Source organism: Garra rufa, chromosome 3, assembly GCF_049309525.1.
Source record: "Garra rufa chromosome 3, GarRuf1.0, whole genome shotgun sequence".
Lineage (NCBI taxonomy): Eukaryota > Metazoa > Chordata > Actinopteri > Cypriniformes > Cyprinidae > Garra > Garra rufa.
Genome location: NC_133363.1, coordinates 35,839,425 through 35,855,727, shown reverse-complemented (window position 1 = coordinate 35,855,727; position 16,303 = coordinate 35,839,425). Strand labels below are relative to the sequence as shown.

The 16,303-nt window shown below is 35.4% G+C and overlaps 1 protein-coding gene and 1 pseudogene across 2 annotated transcripts; both read right to left on the bottom strand.

Moving 5' to 3' along the window:
- Positions 1-645: 645 nt before the first annotated feature.
- On the bottom strand, positions 646-3,605 carry LOC141331133 (high choriolytic enzyme 1-like). Of its 2 annotated transcripts, XM_073836033.1 has the most exons (7): positions 2,814-3,579; positions 2,585-2,728; positions 2,309-2,426; positions 1,903-2,081; positions 1,640-1,721; positions 1,430-1,554; positions 646-783 (listed from the first exon to the last, which is right to left on the bottom strand). In XM_073836033.1, coding segments are annotated over exons 2-7 (624 nt in total). In that variant the 5' UTR covers positions 2,703-2,728; positions 2,814-3,579; the 3' UTR covers positions 646-781. The 2 variants fall into 2 exon arrangements, with proteins under 2 accessions (XP_073692134.1, XP_073692133.1); XM_073836032.1 differs by lacking the exon at positions 646-783 and having other exon boundaries at positions 1,422-1,554; positions 2,814-3,605.
- Positions 3,606-8,675: 5,070 nt separating this feature from the next.
- The window catches only part of LOC141331555 (low choriolytic enzyme-like), a 9,265-nt pseudogene continuing 1,637 nt past the window's right edge, over positions 8,676-16,303 (bottom strand).

Here is a 16,303-nt window from a genome sequence, read left to right as displayed (position 1 = left end):
CAAATACTATATTTGTTTTTTAAACATCAGATGATAAAATGCCATTCCTTTAATAGAATTTGGTTGTTACAAACATACATGTTGACTTAAATCTAATTTGGGAAATATATAAAAAATTATAGAAATTCTCAAAATTGTCACCCCACTTTAATATTTTTAAAAGCTATTGAGTTAATTGCTCAATATTAATTACTTGTTCATTGAACAAAATTACTTTTGAAATCATGCTGTTGGTGTGATAAGATATTTTGTGCAACAGCAGTTGTTTGAGGTTTCTTTATTACAGTATGCGATTCCACAGATGGCAAAGAAGGGTTGAGAATGAGAACAGTTTGTTCGAATTTTACACAACAACACTACCCGCTTTCTGTGTTTACAGACATGATGTAAGCATGACATTTCGCAACAAATGTGACCCAACAGCTCCAAAATTTAATTCAGTGTTTTTGATATAGGAGTATGGTAGGCCTGCTGAACTTGCAGGAAACAATTTGTTCTCACATCAATTCAGTAAAAGATAACTATTACTATAAATTCATGTTTTCTTTACATTGTTAAATTTAAAATAGCAAATGATAGAAGGCAATATGTATTACTGGTTCAAATGGTATTCACACTGGTTTATAATTAATAAGTCAGTCAGGCTAGAGAAAAATCAACTGATTGAAAATTTATTGGTGATTCAAGTTACGTTCAAAATTCAACACCATCCCTGATACTTGAGTCAACTTTTGTTGTAGTTTAGGCTGCATGTCTGGATGCTGAAGGCATGATCTGTTGTTCCTGTGAAAGAGAAAACCATATTTGTCACCCTGGAACACAAAACCAATCTTAAGTAGCCAGGGTATATTTGTAGCAATAGCCAAAAATACATTGTATGGGTCAAAATGATCGATTTTTCTTTTATGCCAAAAATCATTGGGATATTAAGTAAAGATCACGTTCCATTAAATTATTTTGTACATTTTCTACTGTAAATATATCAAAACTTAATTTTCGATTAGTAATATGCATTGCTAAGAACTTCATTTGGACAACTTTAAAAGCGATTTTCTCAATATTTCGATTTTTTTGCACCCTCAGATTCCAGATTTTCAAATAGTTGTATCTCTGACAAATATTGTCCATCTTAACAAACCATACATCAATGGAAAGCTTATTCATTCAGTTTTGTAGCCCATTTGAGGTCCATCACTAAAGTGCCCTTTCTGTCCAGTGTAGGTGCCCCTGGTCTGATATCTGCTGAGGAACCACCGCCCCTGCTCCGCTATTGTGCCCTCATAATGTCATTTCGCTCCTGCCCCTCCAGAGGTCTGTACACGCCACTTAGTTCTACAAACTTTCACCAAATGTAATGTATTTTGTTGTCCTATTTCTAAGAATTGTATGAGTTCTCATGAACTCATATAGTATGAGTGTTGTTACTCACAGCACTGGTACAGCCTGTTGATTCTGATAATGTCATTCTGGCTCATCTCAGTGGATGTGCCCAGCTCAACATTATTGTCAGGAATGGGAATCATAGTGGGGAGGCCATTCTTAGAGAAAGCATATCTGACAGAGCAAGTGACAGATGCAGTTAGATGACAAAGTCAGACACCGAGAAACCACATCTCCTTTATCCTGAAAGCTCACTCACCTCTCGTACTGCATCACAGAGCTGTAGTCATAGGGAGTTCCCTGGTTTAGGGTGTCGATTTTGTCAAAGTTGTACTTCATGTCTGATGAGCAAACAAAACATTTACTGGTGATTGCAGAGATCTGTTTTTGTACTAACAAACTTAACTAAATCACCTAACATGTATGCTTCTTTTAACATGTACTGTACCTTCAATGATGTACTAATCTCTCACTAATCTTTATAAGTATTCTTCAAAAATGGATTTGTAGTTAACAACGTACCATCCATGATGTTCTCCCAGACGACTTGGATGTGATTGTCGCGGTCGTTACGGGTCTGTTCATGGTTGAAGCCAAGAGCGTGGAGAAGCTCATGCTGCACAATGTTGTGGTAAACACAGCCACCACGTTCTAGGGACACGGTCTGGCCATAACCCTGACGACCAACGTATGAGTAGCATCTATAAGACAGAAATCCATTACATTTTCATTTTTGACCCATCTCTGAATATTACCTTCATCATCTTGATCCGCTGCTTTTCCCTCTGATTCTTATTTTAAACATGTTTGTTTGTAGTCCCATGATGCTGATGCAAACCTTAATTTTGACTTCTGTGTTTCGTCTTGAAACTAATTCTCTGTTTGTTTGTGATGTTTTTCTGATTTTGGTTTTGATTGTGTTATGTACCCACTGCGAGATTCAATGCTGACAAAGTCTCTCTCACTGCTGCGGGGAAAGAAGCGAATGCAGGTGCTGAGGGAGAAAGAGTCCAGACCGCGCTGGATGATATCCACCTCATTTGGGGCTGAAAGGGCAAAGGTCAGAGGTTGCTATGGAAAGGTTCATCTTTTCATTAAGCCTCAGCAAAATGCATGAGGTACTTTCATGACTTTAACAAGGATAGAGAATTTGACCTACTAAGTAAAACCTTAAGTAAAAACATAAATCATAATAGTGACTTACAGTAGCTGTTAGCGATGACGTAAGGTATATAAACCTTGCCATCACTGTCTTTGGGCCAGAGGCATCCGTAGGAGGTGCATGGATCAGCATTTTTATCATTTATAGCAATGTCATCCATTAGCTTGGGCTCATCAGGTCCAGGAACTAACACATAAACAGTTCATTTGGGACCTTTTAGTAAAGATTTGCTACATATTGATGTGTATTGGTGAGTATGGTGAATACATACCGATGCCTCTATTGGCTCTGTGCAGCAGTTCAGACACAGACAGCTGAGACTTGTCCTCAACAACTTTTATAAAAACACATCAACACGTCCACTAATGAACCATTACTTCAATCAATTCATCATGCAGAAACTGTCGGCCTTTGCTAAATTGTTTAATGTTTCATCTCAAAGGCCTTCACAATTATGTACAGTCAGAGCTGCTGAAGTATTTGACTTACTGGGCTATATGTGAGTTATGCCAGAACACCACACACAAAATGGACATGGAAAAGAAACAGTGAAACATTATATGACATCAAAGCTGTCATATTATATTTTTCAATATTACATGAGTTAGTATATAAAACAATTGACCATTTGCAAAGACCCGTTCCCCCTTACTGTTGTTACGTCCAACAAGCAATTCATGTTCTCAAAAAAGAGGAATTTGACAACACGCTGACAGATAAGACAGAGCAGGTTACTTTAGGTATAAAACAAAGTCTCAGTTTTCAAATGTTGTCATTTAAGAAATTCAAACAGTAAAAAAAAATGTCACACTTTTATGTCACAGATCGCGACAGATGTGACAGATTGTTTAAGCACCTCATTTCAAGCGGCAAGTAAACGATCATCTCTTCCTCTTTACTAGTTCTATTATAAAATAAACATGAACGAACATCACAAGGTACACTACCAGTCAAAAGTTTTTGAGCAGTAGGATCTGTTTTTTTATTTGAATATATTTTAAAATGTAATTTATTCCTGTGATTTCAAAGCTTCATTTTTAGCATTATTACTCCAGTCATATGATCCTTCAGAAATCATTCTAGTATTCTGATTTGCTGCTCAAAAAACATTTATTATTATTATTATGTTAAAAACAGCTGAGTAGAAATTAATGAGTACGAGAAGACAATGAGTAGAATAATGTTACAAAAGCTTTTTATTTTAGATAAATGCTGATCTTTGGATCTTTCTATTCAAATTAGCAAATAGAATGATTTCTGAAGGATCATGTGACACTGAACACTGGAGTAATGATGCTGAATATTTAGTTTTGATCACAGGAATAAATTAAATTTTAAAATATATTAAAGAAAACAGTTATTTTAAGTAGTAAAATATTTCAAAATTTGCATCAAATAAATGCAGGCTTAATGAGCAGAAGAGACTTCTTTAAAAAACATTAAAAACCGTACTGTCAAAAACTTTTGACTAGTAGTGTATCGTGTTTTAGACATGGAAAAATGTCTATACCTATTCTGCCTGGGACAAAAAGGGCAGATTCTGTTATGATTGGTCAGAACACCTGTCAATCAAACTCCCTGCGAAGGGTCAATTGCATGCATCATTTGGAAACTTGTGATATATGTGTGTATGTATATAGTATGTATATATGAAAATTTTACCTTTCCCTCAGCTGAGAAAACCAGCAAGGCCAACAGGCCAAAAGTAACCTTGGTCACAAACATGGCAGCCAAAGACCTATAATGAAAACCAAGGCACAGCAGTTTGTTAAGACAGAATTTACAGATACTGTACACAATATTCAATCATTTTGTCATTACCCATAACCATAAGCAGATCAAATGGTACACAACTTATTTGAGCTTCCATTAAAAATATACGTCTTTCCTTATTTCCTACTCAATTCAAACAATCTAGCAACTGCATGAATCAGGTTGAATAGACACCTCAAACATACCGCTATTTTCACCTCAGTCCCACAAGATTCGTAGAGCAACACGTTTTATACTCTGGTGAGAGTTTATATCAGAATGCTCTTTACAGATATGGGCAAAAGAGTTAAGATTGTTTGTTTGAAAAAGAACAGGTGTGAAATTTCCTTCATTGGAACATGCATAAACAACTCTGATGAAAACATCAGAACAGATTGGTTATTTGTATTTGGTCCCTTCTTAAAACAATTGTGTATTTTTTATTTTAAAAGCTGATTAACCATTTAATATAAACTAGTAACAATTACCATGAAGATATTATAATTTTATATTCTGTCCACCATATAGAAAACAGTTTGCCATACAACATTAAATTTAAGTAATGGTATTATTATTATTATAGTTGATCAGTTCACACTCACTTGATTTTGCACTGGTTCTAAGATGCCACAAAAGTCAAATCTGCAAACAAAACTACCAACAGCAGTTAACAATCACTTTTTCTAACAAACTTTTTTTTAATTAAATCTGTGCTTAAACTTAAATAGGTAGTTATCAGCTCAAATCTGGGTCATGCAAATACAGTAATATAAAAATACCTGACATTTTTTTCAAAATTGTGACCACAGCTATTTATGAGTCCTGAATTCTAGCGGTGGCCACATGTTCAGAGGTGAGAAATGCTCAAAACAGTACATGCTGATATGAACAGAAACATTATCTTTGAAATGTTTGAGAAAAACAGTGATAAACATGTGAGGTTTTTTCTTTAGTCAGTGAGTTCAGTCTTTTGTAACCTTCAATGTTCAATTATGAACAGGTGTGATTTTCCCTGTCACAGCATGGTGCCTTCACACGCAGATGAATCAGAAACAGTAAGAGTTTTTACTTCATTAAGTGTCCTGTCATCCTTACTTGTGTTAGATTTCCTATTCATTTTCTTACTTGAAATGAATCATCCATTGGTTTAGATGTTGTAGCTCAGATATCTAGAATCCTGTTGTCTCACCCATGCATAAGCATATCAGCCCAATGTTTTATCAATACTTGATTTTAAAAATGTACTTTATATACTTAACCCCTTAACTGTCACCGTCCCACCTGTGGGACGCTTGGCGCTCTTTTTTCCGTTGTCCTTTTTCTCTATCAAATTTTTTAGTGACCATCATAAATTATATATCATTTGAAAGCTTAGAAGCTGAAGAATCATCCAGTGAAAACCATTTTGAAATTGGACATTGCGTTACCATGGAAATGTTACTTTAAAATCATTTGGCGGTCTCCTCCCCCTTAGCGGTGTCATATTACAAAATGCATTACGGTCTTTTAGAATCACAACTTTTTACAATCTTGACAAAAAACATATCATTGAAAAGGTCTGTGTCTCAGGATTGCATATTTGGTGGTTATTTTGTGATTGAATAAAAATTTTCAGAAAAATTTAGACTTTTGTGACAGAAAAAATATAAATGGCATTTGTATGGCACCCGGTGGCTGTTTGTGGTATAACGCCCTAAACAAACTTTGACAGGGACCTTAATTTTTTTCATATCAACTTCAAATTTGGAACATAACTTATTTAGATGTGAGGCTTCAATTTGATATCAAATTTAAGATAAAACCTGTTATGTAAAATATGTATTTTATATAAATATAATAAAAATTGTACAGTGCATTTTGTTTACAGTAAATTTAAACTACTATAATTTGTTGATACTTAATTTTTTTGAAAAAATTCCACTTCTGCAATAATCTGCCGATTGTCTTCTTTAAAAAGAGACCAACCTTAGATCTGTATTCCAAAGTGTTCATGAATTACAACAATTGAAGTTTGGATAGTGCACTTTCATGCCTATTTTAAAAAATGGGGGTGACAGTTAAGGGGTTAAAGGATAATTCAAAGTTGTGAATTGTATAATGTTGTGTTTCAATAAAATGTGTACAGGTATATGCTTTCTGCTGCATTTAAACATATTTTATCAACTAATTGTAAATTATTTTAATTGCTTGTTCATAATACATTAACATTTGTTTGTTATTCATTCCTTATCTGTTACAATTAGTAAGGTTAAATGAAAATGGCCCAGAGGTAATAATCATTACCTATACTTACTTCAATGCCTAATAAAAGGATTCAGTCTATAAGTTAATGATTAGGCTCTACAAATAATGTATTTCATTTCTCAGAAGAAAATCAACTCAACATTTGATTTTTTTTAAAGCTTTCCAAAAACAGTAAACGATTATTTTTAACTAAAATATTTTTAGTCACTCTTTTGGAAAAATCTGTATGTATAAAAACATGAATTGCTTCCAGCCTGTTAAATGTATGCAACATCAAGAGGACCATCTAATGCAGATTTTTTTCATTTATGTTGGTATTTATTTACTAAATGTGATAAAGATTTTTTTACTTTTTTGGAAAGTGAAGTATTTCTCTTTGTATTAAGGACATTTACTGATGTGCATACAGTACTATGGATGTAGTGCTTGGTTCTTACTTATATGCATGATCTAGTGATATTAATATCAAGAACACACTTGATTGCATAGACCAGTTTTACTTCTGCAAAAGTATTATCAAAAGGCAAAAAAGATAAAAAGCTGTTATAAAATATAGGTTAGTTAAAAAACAACAATAAATCTGCCACAGAAGCCATCAATCATAGAGGTGCTGTATTTTTTTTTTGAGCAACATCTCATTTCAAAGAACATTTTGAGATAACACTGTTTGCTTCTTTTGTTGGTTTGTTGCAAGCTTCTGACACTGGAACACAGTACTATCTTTCCCATTTATATTTGGAGAGGTGTCTGATTTTAAAATGCACAAAATCTTTTGAAACTGTGATGTATTTTTTTTAAAAAGGAAGGCAGAAAAAAAAAGATGAACTCTGTCATAAAAGACATCCTTTATAAGAATTAAATATTATAAAATCTACTGTAAAGACCGCCAGCCTACTTGACTAATTTAGTCTGGGCAAACAATGATAATAATACACTGTAAAAACTATTCGTTGAGTCAACTTAACATAATTTGTTGGCTGCCTTAAAATTTTAAGTTCAGTCTACTCAAAAAGGTTTAGTCAACTTAAAATGTTAAGTTGTACTAAGTTACAAAATCTTAAGGCAGCCAGGTAACTTACCCAGCTTTTAAGTGTAACAAACCAATTTTTGGTTAAGTCAACTTAAATATCTAAGTTGTCCCTTAGTACAACTTAACATTTCAAGTTGAATAAACTTATTCGAGCTGACTGAACTTAAAGGTGCTTACCTTGGCATAGTTGAATAACAACAGTTCAGTACATGGACATGACATACCATGAGTCTCAAACAGCACCATTTCCTCCTTATATAATTCTGGTGTTTGGCCACTGGAAAATAGGTCAATTCCAACATAACACCGACTATTACGCAATAGTCACGGACGTTAATAGTTACGCCTCCAACATTTGCATAGCCCGATCATCAGTAACGTCAGTACATCAGTAAAATAAGCCGAGCCACTGAAGGGACATAGTTAGCTTAATGCTAGCGTTAGCCTGTTACATTGCATTTACCACATAAACGGAGAGATGACTGCACTGATGATGGCGAATGATTTACAGATCCCGAGCATCACAAGCATTAAAACTTGTGTGGTAAGCACTGTTGCTGCAGTATAACGTTACACAGAGCACATGCGATCACAATAGTGAGAGTAAAATGTCGCAGATTCAAAACGGCAGATTCAATAAACCGCATATTAAAAGCGGCTAGAGCTCCGTAATTAAATATATATTTCCTCCATGTGTGAGCTATTGAGATGAGCAGCTTTGTGAAACAGCCAATCAGAGCAGAGCTCATCATTAATATTCACGAGCCTTGCAAATAAGGTAATAACAGAGCATTTCATTCTAGGGGCAAATCCTAGGGTTGTAAATGGACTTAAAATTTTAAGGCAGCAGGGTAACAAATTATTTTAAGTTTACTGAACTAATTGTGTGTGTGTTTTTTTTTTTTTTTACAGTGTAGTAATAATAATAATAAATAGAAAGAAAAAAAATCCATTCTGGTAGACCAGGTAAGTATAGCTAGTGAACAGCATTTGTATGGCAACCCACCTTCTAAACTGCATAAAACACTCTATAACTGCATGTAAATTCTTGGTGGTCTATGACGGTGTTTTCAGCAGAGAATAACAAATGCTGTAATTCAAATAAGATTAAAGACTTAACATACGGCAGTACAGTCTTTTAATCCGCAGGATGTCATTGGAGCTCATTTTTTCAGCTTCACCAATCACAACGTTCCTATCAGGAATGGGAATAATGGTTGGCTCATTGTTCTTTGAGAAAGCGTAGCTAAAAAAAACACATAAAGAAGAAACAACAAACTCAGATAATTAGTTTTTAGCATACAAAAAAAACTTTTTGCAATGAACTACAAGAACACTTACCTTGAATAGTGCATGACAGAGTTATAGTCATAAGGGGTTTCCAGATTATTGGTGTCAATTTTCTAAAAAATGTCCTCCTCTTCTGTTACAGTGCACAGAAAAGTATTAAAAGCAATATTAATGTAAACCTGGTAAATACACACTAAATTTAATCTAGACTGCAATGATTATTAATTATTGCGATTAAATGTGACACTATTTTTTTTTTTAATTTAAAACGTAAAATTTAAATATTTCCCAAACTCTCACAGGAGTTGTCTAAAGAAAAATACCAGGTATGATGTTCTCGAAAAGGATTTCGACGTGTTCGTCACGGTCGCTGCGGTTCTGTTCATGATGGAACCCGAGAGCATGAAGGAGCTCGTGCTGAACAATACTACGATAGATACAACCAGGACGTTCTAGAGAAACAACTTGTTCTCCACCTGGGCGCCCCACATATGAATAGCAACTGTGGATCACACACAACACATCAGCAGTCAGGTTGTATATTTATGTTTTGTGAAACACATTTACTATATACACAGAAATGGGATAGAAATGAGCCCTAAATCCAGAGATTTATCCAGAATCAGATTTTATGTGGAGAAAGTCCCTCTGCCCTTCATGTGGTACGAATCGAATGCAGGAAACCTTGTCAAAAGACCGTAAGCCTTGTTTAATCACTTTCATTTCATCTGGAACTATGGCAGGAGGAAACTATTAAACAGAACATGTGACACTGATGAGATAATATCAAAAGCAGAGATCGCTGTCACTTACAGTACTGGTCGGCGATCACATAGGACACATAAACTAATCCATTTCTGCTTCTCTCCCATTTGCATTCATGAGCTGTGCATGGATCTGCATTCTGGAATCCTTTTGGATTTTTGTCAAATCATATTTTTTCCTACTCTTACCTGCATGTTTGTTGGTCTCGATTATAGTTGAGACTGGCATATGGTCTTTTTCAGTGATGTTACCTGATACATGAATCAGTAAATTACTAATAAAACACTTCCAAATTTACAAGTTAGTATCTTTTTTGTGCATCTTACCAGCCTTCCCAGAGATCTTTTCAGTTAGGTCCTGTTTATATCCGCTTTTAATTTATACCGCTATAATATCTTGCAGTGTGTGATGCGCCCACTGATCTATATAAATGACTATGAATAAAATATGAATATAAAAGAAATGTTCTCTATTATAGATCAGTGGATGCGCCACGATTTTCAAATCTTGTAGTGTGTGCATGTTTAAGATTTCAGGGAAAATAATCTGCAAAGATTCTCCTTGTGTGTGCGTTGCAACCAGATTTCATAATCGGTTAGGATTTAAAAAATCCAGGCTTCTACTGTCACTCTGAAATCGGTGGAAAATGAAAATAAATACTGCCTTTAAAATTAAAATATTCCAGCGATTGAATCCAGTCCACCCATCAGAACACATCAAGAGCTAAATTCAGTTGTTTGTGAGCTGTTTTATTTCAAACCGAAAGGGCAAGTGTGTTATACAGACATGATCGGCTCGGAGCTCCCCGTCTGCGAACTATAGGCTACATCACTGAACGTCTTTTAAATGCATTTAAATAAAAACACAACAGCGATTGTACACAATAAAAATAGAAGAACATTTTAAAGAACTACATTGAGTGCAAATGAGCTGTTTTATAGACCTTTTTCCTGAGTAAACGATGAGCGCCGCCATTACGAATTCTAAAGTCAGATTGAATGCTTTTCTGTTCCGGTTTCCATAGGAACTCATTCAAATAGCGTCCATCTGTTTTTAATGTAGCTACCTTCCGCTGCTTCATGTCATCTACACTCATTAAAGTGAGGCACTGACAAGTGACGGTCATTGCGACATTGCCAAGTGATGGCGCTATGGAGCCTTGTGCTTTTTATGCTGCCTTCATGTGCTATCGTAATTATGGTAAATACCAAAATCCGACATCGAAATTGCACATGAACACCCACTCACGTTGTAATTTCCACTGGAAAGCTCGAAATTTTTTATGATACCCGAGTTGCCGAGATGGGATAAACTTTGACCTTTCAACATGGCGGACAGCAACGAAACTGGGCGAATTCCAAACGGCTATTTTGCGCCCTTCAAGGGCACTTCTAGAAGGGGATGCCATTTGTAGGGACGTTCCAAACGAAAGTGAGCAACTTAATCCCTTCACGAAGGGCCCTTCCAGAAGGCCGTTAGGGAAGGGAACATTCCATGGTCACTTCACGGAAGTGATTTCCGTTAGTGATCACGTTTGCGCAGCGTTGTCAAGGTAACATTTCGTCAGTCATTCCCTTCGCCAAGGGAGTTCCAAACGGTTAAAAGAGACAGAAATGCCCTATTCCCTTAAAAGAACTCACTTCAAAGGGATCTGCCCTTCGGAGGGAGTAGGGCGTAGGGATGCGCACTTCCATTTGGAATTTGCCCTCTATACTGAATGGTAAACATTGCATGATGTTAAAAGTTAAAAAAACTTATATAGGCTGTATAAAATATATATATACTTATATAGGCTTATATAAAAACTTATATAGGCTAGCTAAAACAGAACCATTAGTTAGTATTGTCTTTAAAAAAACTATACTATTCATGATCAATAAGATATACAGCCTATCATTTATCGTTTGCGTTTTGATCTTCCTGTAGCAGATGCATTAGGGAGTTTATAGCCGTTTTAAAACTTTTACCCAAATAGCATGTGAGGACAAATTCCGAGTCCGCCATGTTTCTCTTCACTACGACAACAAAAGCACCTGAACACGACACACTGGTAATTTCCACTTCACAAGTGGAAAGCATCATCTTTCCCATATCACATGAAGGCAGCATTAAAAACATTTTAATCGGTTTAACATTAGTTTATTAGCTCGGAATATTCACTAATTTGACTAGAAACAATGCAGACCAGAAATGCAAAGCATTCTTTCAGTTAAGAGTCGGACTTACTTCCGTGTTCAGAAAAAGGTCTATATGTTTACTAACATCCGCCACACGGCTCAGGGGCTCATTCTTCGTACCTCGCTAACTCAGTTAGCTGGATTTGATTGTTGACGATTTTGCGTGATCTTGGATCGCTCGGTTCTTCGAAGCTCATCCGGGACTTGCTGTCATAGCAACAGGTGCGCAAGCTTAAACCAATAATGACTGATTGCAGAACAGCAGAACCATACGTCACAGCAGTCACACGGCAGCAGCGCCACGGCAGCAGGCTCAGACGGTAGTGGGCGGAGTCTCCTGCTGCAGCCCAATCAGGTCCCACAAAATATCCGTCCTAAATAGTATTCGAAAGTATTCCAAAGATTTCCGGACGGTCTACTACAATTTACCTTTAGAATTCGAAGTACGGATTAATGCGCACTCTAACGGCTATTATATTGCCCACAACACATTGAGTGTTGAACGAGGATTTGATTAGAACTACAAATACGCATAAAAAGTGTAAAAAACTACAAACATGGCGTATATGCGCGACCAACGGATGGGTAGAAAAATGGGGTTTTAAGTTATAAATAATCAGTGTGTAACCTTATAAAAATATATATTTATTTAATGTTATTCGCATTATATTTCATGTGCAGCAACATAATGAACTTTTATAATGGCAGAAACAAATGATGAGAGTCTGCTGGCCAAAGAGCCCTTCATGTTTCACTTTGAATTTAAGGATGATATGGACATTTCCTTAATGAGTGTGTGAACAAATCATGCCTCTGGATTAATTGCATGTTTAAAGAGTTTTGATTTATTTTAGGTTTAAACTAATTTAGTTAGGTGAGTAATGTGTGGTTATTATTGTTGTTAAATGTGTGCCTTCTGTGCTATATGTTTTGTTTGATTTTGTAATATTTTTTTTGGAAAATCCAGTTTGTGATGGGTATAGTGTATAGTACATGGTATTATGTACAATGAAAAATTGGTTAATACTGAAATGATTAGGTAAAAAATATAGTTTAACTAAATAAAAACATTCTATTGCTCAAGTTTTGTTTTGTTTTTTGTTTGAGCTTTGTACTCAGTTTATACTGTTTAAAAATATATGGAAAAATATAGACGTTGTTCCTGAACGCGGAAGTAAGTCCGACTCTTAACTGAAAGAATGCTTTGCATTTCCGGTCTGCATTGTTTCTAGTCAAATTAGGGTATATTCCGAGCTAATAAACTAATGTTAAACCTATTAAAATGTTTTTAAAAAGCACATGGCTCCATAGCGCCATCACTTGGCAATGTCGCAATGACCGTAATTTGTCAGTGCCTCACTTTAATGAGTGTGTAGATGACACGAAGCAGCGGAAGTTAGCTACATTAAAAACAGATGGATGCTATTTGAATGGGTTCCTATGGAGACCGGAACAGAAAAGCATTCAATCTGACGTTAGAATTCGTAATGGCGGCGCTCATCGTTTACTCAGGAAAAAGGTCTATAAGTTGATCATTATTTTCACCCACTTTCGATCTCAGATGGAGACTCCGCCCACTACCGTCTGAGCCTGCTGCCTTGGCGCTGCTGCCGTGTGACTGCTGTGACGTATGGTTCTGCTGTTCTGCAATCGGCCCTATCTCGCTTAAACCTGCTCTGGAGCAGGTTTATTTCATGTAAACAGGATTTAGGCTGCGCTCCTGGCGGGTTATGATTGGTTGAAATGGCGAGGTCACATCTGATTGGTTAAAGAGCACAACTGACGCGGACTGACTCACGTGGGGAAAAAAAAGTATCTTGCAATATATATATACTACCGTTCAAAAGTTTGGGGTCAGTACATTTTTATTTTTATTTTTTTTTATTTTTTTTAAGAAATTAATACTTTTATTCACCAAGGATGTATTAAGTTAATAATTAAAAAATTATTAAAAGTTAATAATAAATAATTTACATTGTTTTATATATATATATATATATATATATATATATATATATATCACAGGTTCCAAAAAATATTTGGCAGCACAACTGTTGATATTATCCAACATTGATCATTCTAATAATAAATCAGCATATTAGAATGATTTCTGAAGGATCATGTGACACTTAAGACTGGAGTAACAGCTGATAAAAATTCAGCTTTTCATCACAGGAATAAATTCTATTTTAAAGTATGTTAAAATAATAATAAAAAAACATTATTTTATATTGTAAAAACATTTTGCAATATTACTGTTTTTTCTGTATTTTTAATCAAATAAATGCAGCCTTGATGAGTATAAGGGACTACTTTAAAGACTATTACAAGTCTTACTGACCCCAAACTTTTGAACGGTAGTGTATAAAAAAATAAAAATATAAATAAAATAACATATCAAGGAAAAAACATGTAACATGGGCAGCATTAACGCATTTAATGTGTTCACTACTTTTTGCCAGCCCTCTCTCCTTGCTTTTCCAGCCTTTGCAGTGTTCCCTTGCGTTTTAAATAAACTCTGAAACTCCTGAAATCCCTCAATCAAGAATTCTTGCTCTGCTGCAGAAAAATACTGAGCGCGCTCCTTCGTCATGTTCGCCGACCAATCAAAGCGTTGCCGATCAATGTTTCTACTATCGATACGTAGCCCCTTTTAAGCCACCCAGTGATCTCAAATAACTTCATCCAGCTAAACTAATCATCAACAACAGGTGCGTTCGGAGAACCGGAATAGCGAGCTCATAGTTAGCGCGATGATTTGATCTTGGATGTGTCATTTGATCTTGGACAGGGGTGTCAAACATGCGGCCCGCGGGCCGAGTACGGCCCACTAAGTCGTCCAATACGGCCCGCGGAATGCTTTGAACAATAATATTTCATATTAAATCTTTTTTTATTATCATCATTAGTAGTAGTAGTTGTAGTATTAAATAAAGTCTATGTACGAGTATTCGCGGCAATATCGTCTTTAGTTTTATTCATTTTTATTTTTTTATTGATAATTTCATTTTGCTTCTATTGCGCTTCAGCAGGAACCGCTAACACGCACGCGCATTCTAAAGCGCATTCAAATTTCGAAGACGTCGGCTAACTGAAGAGATGTGTGGCAAGCACTCGCGTGTATGGTAAAGGCAGCGGAGCTTGTGTGTCCTGAGAAAAAAAACAGGCTTTTGCCAGTATTAGCTTGTCAAGAAATACAGTGGCTGAAAGAATTGGGGACCTTGCAAGAGACTTGAACCATCAGAAAGACAAAGTTAAGATATTCATTGCTTTCTCTGTAACACTCGATGAGAGGACTGACGTTAACGACGTAGCTGGTTGCTGATGTTGATGCACTGTTTACGTTAACGTTACCCTGCCCGCTCCGTCCGGGAGGCGAGTGGTAAAATAACAATTATTATTGATTACTAATTTTATTCAGTACATTACAACTAAAATAATACCTTAAAAATGAAAAGAGACAGAATTTTACCATCTGAAATTTCTTATACTGGTGAACCCCTTTTAGTCCAAGGATCCAGTATGCGTTCATATAGTAAGTTCAGAACAGCTCTAATATAGAGAAAACCTGACCGATTTCATCAGAGATTGCGGAGAGTCACGTCCAGATGTCAGTTAACGTTATTCTTTTCAGCGTGGATTTGTTTTAAAAGCACGAGTTATTAAGCGTATATATGTGTGTGTGATCAGATCAGCTGTTAAAATGAACCATCCATTCATCATATCATCATGCAAAACTTAGAATTAGAATAGAATAACTGCAATAGGAAGATCGGGTGCAGTTAGCTAAATCAGAGAAATATACAGGGGCGGATAATTTATTTGAAGCTGCGGATTCGAGTGACGTTTGAGCTCATCTGCACATCTCAGTACGCATGTATATGTGCGTATGTCAAACCTAATGCATTACAAATGCATTCTAGATGTTTATTTGTTAAAGTTCTCATTTCTAGTGCCTGCTTATTGTTCCTATCCAAAGTATTTTTTTCGTTAGAATTAACCATTATTTTTTACATATAAGCTTTTGAGTTCTTAAATATGTTAAAGGCAGTTTTTTTTTAATTGTCAAGTGTTTTTCTAGTTTGTAAATTATATTGTAGCATATAGCTTCATATTTAATGTAACTGTCTGTACACATAATCTTTAGCATTTGTTATTTCTTATTACTAAAAAGTATCTGACAAATAATATTAATGTTCAGAGGAAAGGGTTTTGTTTGCCATTACTTAGACAACTTTGTTTTCCCAAAAAGGAATACGAGTGTTAATGATCAGTTTCTTCTGAGGACTTATTTAATGCAGTTTTACAGAATATTGTGTATTTCTAGTTTTCTTTTATTTATTTATTTATTTTTTTGCAAATTCATTTGTAATTTGGTGCACTATGATTTGAAAGGAGATTCTATGAAAAAAGGAGATTCGGCCCGCACATGGTCACATTTCTTCTCATCCGGCCCTCACCCTAAATTGAGTTTGACACCCCTGATCTTGGATGTAGTAAGCG

What these genes read in the sequence shown, in the direction of transcription:
- LOC141331133 (XM_073836032.1), bottom strand. Translation starts at nt 2,702, where the DNA reads ATGGATGACATTGCTATAAATGATAAAAATGCTGATCCATGCACCTCC. An exon ending in CGTCATCGCTAACAGCTACT is followed by an intron (nt 2,427 to 2,584) that starts GTAAGTCACTAT and finishes TTGCCCTTTCAG; the next exon opens with CCCCAAATGAGGTGGATATC. An exon ending in TCTGTGATGCAGTACGAGAG is followed by an intron (nt 1,555 to 1,639) that starts GTGAGTGAGCTT and finishes TTGCTCTGTCAG; the next exon opens with ATATGCTTTCTCTAAGAATG.